Here is a 5,353-nt window from a genome sequence, read left to right on the forward strand (position 1 = left end):
TAGCACCTCCATCACCCACGTTTTGAGGCGGCGGTGCATGCGTCTGCACCGGCCCGTGCCGATTCTGCAGTGGCCTCGCGACGTAGTGAGGCGGCGGAGCCGGTCGAGGCTGCTGACCGGGCGTCACGACCTGGTTCCCAGGCGGAGGCGGCCTCGCTGCAAGTGCACCACCCCTCCCCGCAACACCAACCACAGCCGGACCTTGCGCCCCTGGCCGAGTACCAGGAGCCATCCCGCCCCGATCCACAGCAGGCACCGCCGTCGTGCCCTGTGCCAGCGTCCGAGCCCCGGGTAGACCACCTCCTCGCCCCGCAGCCGTGTTCACATTCCAGACGACCACCGGAGGTCTAGTACCTGGCAGCACCGCGGCTCCACGGCCTGCGCCAGCAGCCGGCGGCGGCGCAGCTCCATGTCCATTGCCAGGAACCGGCGGCGGCACGGCTGCACGACCAGAGGCAGTAGCAGGCGGCAGCGTGACTCCGGCACGGCCAGCCCCGGCGGGTGCAGCGGGCTTCTTCCCAGACGGCACACCCGCCCCCCGGCCAGTCATGGCCCCTAAGGGAGGAACGCGCTTGGCACGGCCAACACCACAGGAACGAAAGCGAGGCACCCTTCGCCGGAAAACCCTAGCGCTTAGAGAGGACGAACGCGATGTCAGATTGATCGATCTGTTGCATGCGACACCCCATTCGATATCGATGAAAACCGGACCTGCCTGGGCCTCATACCCAGCTGTCCCCGGCCCAACGACATTCAGCGAAGTTTCAGCCAAAACCGGCCAACTGCGGCCCAGGATCGAGTTCAAACGCGCCTGACGAGCCGCCGCGATCTGGATCGCCGGGTTCGCCGGCGTGGCAGCCGTGGTCACCACCGGCACCGATCGAGGCACTGCCTTGCGCGCGTTCTTCCTTCTCGTAATAGTAATCCACGAATCCGGACGAATCAAATCAAAAATCGTTAAGTTTGGGAGACTTACCTTAGGTAGGGGGGCCCTTCCATGGCCTGATTGCCGTTGCCGCCGTTCTCCGATGAACGACATGACGGATCATCTCCTTCTTCTCTCCCGCATGAAGTCCAAGTATGGTCGGATCGTCGGATGGCAAGATTTTGTCGACCGCCGTTGCCACTTCATCTTCGTCGTAGCCGGAATGAAAAAACTCGCATATGAGATCAGATGGGGTCGGCGACAACGGGGAGGCCACCGGGCTCCGCCCCCATCCTCGTCCACATCGTCCTCATCGGAGTCAGCTAAAGCCCAGAACCGGCCGCCGACCCGCCATCGATCCCCGGCCGATGAAGGCGGCGCGCCCGTGGTCTCCCCTCTGGTCGCCCCCGCACCCGCCTTCATGTCCTTCGTGGCCCTCTAGTACACACGTACGAAAGTCAGTTCATGTCATTAGTTAATTTCATGTCCTTCGTAGCGTGGTGTTCGTGCTATGCTCGTTGTTCGCAATAAGTGGTGGTCTTCTTGTACTAACAATTCTGCTTTTTCTATAAAGCTATGGTACACCTAGGTGTACTCTCGAAAAAAGGCTCTCGTCGGAAGGAAGTCTTTGCCGTGTACACACTACGGATGTTGTGTCATTAGCCTGTTGAAATGGAACTCAGCAAAGATCTTGGCACTCGGTAAACACTGATTTTCCATTAGTGTTATTTACCATCTCTAATAGGTGACTATTCGCCAGTTATTAGTGTCGTATATGTATTCTTAGTTTCAGTTCTCATATTTTTCCTAATAGTTTAACCAATCTTATGGCTTCATTTTTTGCGTTCAAGTATAGTTGTCTTTCAAATTTACCGCACTATTATGTGTTTTCTCCTAGCAGAACGATGGCCATCAACAAGGTTTGAATTTACATTTGCTAGTCGCTATTTTTAGCATAGTAAAACTGACATTGGCCCGTCATGTGGCTATCATGGAGGGTCCAAAAAGGCTATAGCGCACCTTTCAAAAAGAGAGCTCCCTCTCCGATTTTCATATAAAAGAAACCACAACGTCTTATGAGAGCTACACAAGCAGCAAACTACTAGACATAGCCAGAGCTGCTATGAGAGAAGGATCCATCCCTCCCTCCCTCCCAACTCTCACGCAGAACAGGTTTTTGCCCCAGCATAGACGCCAGGGGATGCCAACCGAACATGACCAAGACTGAAACATACAGCCTAGGTATCCACAGACACAAAAGGAACAATGCAGTATCAAGTTTATTACTACATAACCAAAACGAAAAGCATAAAGACAGGAAGAGGCAAGCTATCATAGAGACAGGGTTTGTATTCATCGCCAGCTTCTAGGACTGAATACAAGCAGGAACCAGTCTTGACACCCCTGTTCTTCAGCCATGCGCTGCTTCGAAGATCTCCCTCGCGACCTGCTCAACCTGCCTTACGCCTGCCGTCATTTGCCTTATTTTTTCCTGGTTTTTCAGCAACACATTCCAATCATGTAAAAATTTAATAATGAAATTAACATGAACGCAAGGATCAGTTACCCTGCTATTATCAAAACAGCTTTGGTTCCAAGTTTTCACAAAGTCCAGAAAATAGCAGAAATTCCTACCGTCATAAGATCCCTATTATTTTTCTCAAATTTCCAGATCCAGACATCAAATAAGTTTTTGATGTTGTCAGGAATATCATGCATACCAAAAGAGCATTTCATAACCATCCACAACATCCTGGCAACAGAACAATACAAAAAGATGATTAATATCGTCCTCTCTGCCACAAAAGGAGCACTTACTGTCTCCACGCCACCCTCTTTTTATTAAATTGTCTTTGGTGAGGATACTATCTCTCAGCACAAGCCATAAGAACACTTTTACCTTAGGAGGCATTTTGACTTTCCATAGAAACTTATGTGGATATTGAAACCCATTTTGAATCATGTGTCTATAGCATGATTTAACAGTATATTTCCCATTCCATCAAAGTCCAACTAACTATGTCTTTTTGATCAATTAGAGTCACACTGTCACAATCCTCTCTGATCCCCCCCCCCCCCCCCCCCCCCCCTCCAATACCAGAACAACGCAAAAGCAAATGTTATATAATCTCTTAACTATCCTTCAGAGATTTTGGTCCTATCACAAGCCTTCCCAGAATCTACTATTCTTACCATTTGCCACATTAAATTTATACAGTGAGAAGAAAAATTCCTTGTGTTTCAGGAGCTCACTCCAAAATTGTGAGTCCCCTACCCTGTGTTTGAAACTGGTGATACAAGTATTCTTAATGTATTTTCCTTTCAACACCTCCTGCCATAACCCCGTGTTATAAAGTTTCCACCACCACTTGCACATCAGAGCTAAATTCTGGATACCTAGCCCACACGTTATAGCGCACATATAGGTAGTTGTTTTAAACATTGGTATTTTGGATAATTCACGTGGCCGGATCCACTAATCCAGCTATACTACACTGATCTTAATCTCTTCTTTTTTTTTTGCGGGAACACTGATCTTAATCTCGACAACAGGAGAGTCCGTTGTACACATAATGTAATTTTGTATGTCTGCGCAACCACATGCACCTTTAAATTGCTGGTGTCTAGAATATGATTTCCACTAGATCCAGGCCAGAAAACCAGGATCCAACGACCCATCGTTTGTTTATGGTTGCCCAATTTGTCTTAGGCTTGAGAGGAGCCTTAGTGTGAGCAAACACTATAGTCACAGACTGGACGCACGCTTCCTTATAAACCCCAAGACTAGAAGCCAGGTTCCACAGCATCTACAAAGATTGAGTTGATCACCCGCAGACCGAGGTAAGCAATTCCACTACACGCATCGTTCTCTCATTAATTCTATCCCCCCGTCTCTCATGTCTGTCTCGATGTTGAACCAGCTGCCAAGTCAGTGGCTACGTACGGACGGATGCTCATGGACGCCATGGACGACTCACTCATGTTCATGCAGTGGGCGGTGAGCACGCTGCAGCACGAGGAGGATCAAGGAGGAGCCGATGAGAACAGGGCTGCCTCCCCATGCCACCAGGCGCTCTGCGATTCCCCGGAGCTCGCGGAAGCACACAACAGGCAGAGCTCCGGCGCCGATACGCGCCGCGGCGGTGGGATCATCAGCCCATCCCCCGATGCGGCCATGCAGCAAGGCAGCAATTCCACGTTGACGTCGTTCCAGGCCTCGGGCAGCATGAGCAGTACCGGCACCACCAACATCCAGTCCATGAGCTGGAACTTCAACACGGCACAGCCGTCCAGCGTTGGCGGTGGCACACAGGCCGCCAGAGCACCCCTTCGTTCCGGCGTGTCACAGCCGACGAGGAAGGCCGCCGCAAGGAAAGTCGCCGGCTGCGCGCAAGACCACATCATGGCGGAGCGGAAGCGCCGGGAGAAGACCAACCAGCGTTTCATCGAGCTCTCCGCCGTCATCCCCGGCCTCAAGAAGGTCGCTGAGTTCCCCGTGTTTTCCACGTGTCCGAATATTTCTTCAGGAAATGCATAGTTTTTTTTTTTCATTTTGCTCGTGGGGTCAATGGCTCAATGCTTAGTTAATCTGTTAATGTGTTTACAATTTGGGTCCATCAGATGGACAAGGTAACGATCCTTAGCAACGCAACGAGCTATGTGAAACAGCTCCAAGAGAAGGTCAAGTCCCTGGAGGTGGCCGGCGGCAGCCATAGGAGCGTTGAGACCGTGGTGCTGGTCAGGGAGCCGAGACGCCATGCCGCGCCGAACGGCGACGAGGGGTCCAGTTTGTTCTACTCAGCAGCCCGGACATGGAGCCAGCGGCAGCCCGAGATAGAGGCAAAGCTTTCAGAGAACAAGGTGATGTTGAGGATCCACTGTGAAATAAATGGAAAGGGTGTTGTCGCCAGGGTTCTTGCGGAGTTGGAGGAGTTCCACCTTTGCATCGTCAGCAATAATGTGATGCCGTTCACGGAATCCACCGTGATTATAACCATCGTGGCAAAGGCAAGTTTTCACCGTTACTTTTATGATGGTACCTTGAAAAGAGGGCGGGGTATTTGTGTGATTTTATCAAGACCAAGTTTATAAGGGATGCTAGGACAAAAACCTCACAATTGGCATGATTGATTAGCTACAATCATGCAAAACTCTAACAATGAACAAGCAACAATTAACAGAAACCAGACTCCACCACCAATTCCAAACCAACGATGATCGAGAGTCCAACAGACCTAGAGATAGTGTGAAGAAGCTATTCGACAACACCTTCAAGGAAAAATAGCTTCTCATGGGTGTTAATGTATCGGCACACCCAACGACACCACCCCAGTTAACATTAGGGAGACTAGACTGCCCAGAGGCCCCTTGGACCCCCGTAACTAGGACGAATAGATGAATGGATTTTTTTTCCCACCCGGATGGATT

The 5,353-nt window shown here is 50.8% G+C and overlaps 1 protein-coding gene across 1 annotated transcript; it reads left to right on the forward strand.

Moving 5' to 3' along the window:
• Positions 1–2,139: 2,139 nt before the first annotated feature.
• On the forward strand, positions 2,140–5,017 carry LOC123067166 (transcription factor bHLH19-like). The gene is made up of 3 exons (XM_044490083.1): positions 2,140–2,167; positions 3,847–4,406; positions 4,547–5,017. Exons 1-3 carry the CDS (start codon positions 2,140–2,142, stop codon positions 5,015–5,017), a joined length of 1,059 nt encoding a protein of 352 aa, XP_044346018.1.
• Positions 5,018–5,353: the final 336 nt, after the last annotated feature.

This window comes from Triticum aestivum, chromosome 3B (assembly GCF_018294505.1).
Source record: "Triticum aestivum cultivar Chinese Spring chromosome 3B, IWGSC CS RefSeq v2.1, whole genome shotgun sequence".
NCBI lineage: Eukaryota > Viridiplantae > Streptophyta > Magnoliopsida > Poales > Poaceae > Triticum > Triticum aestivum.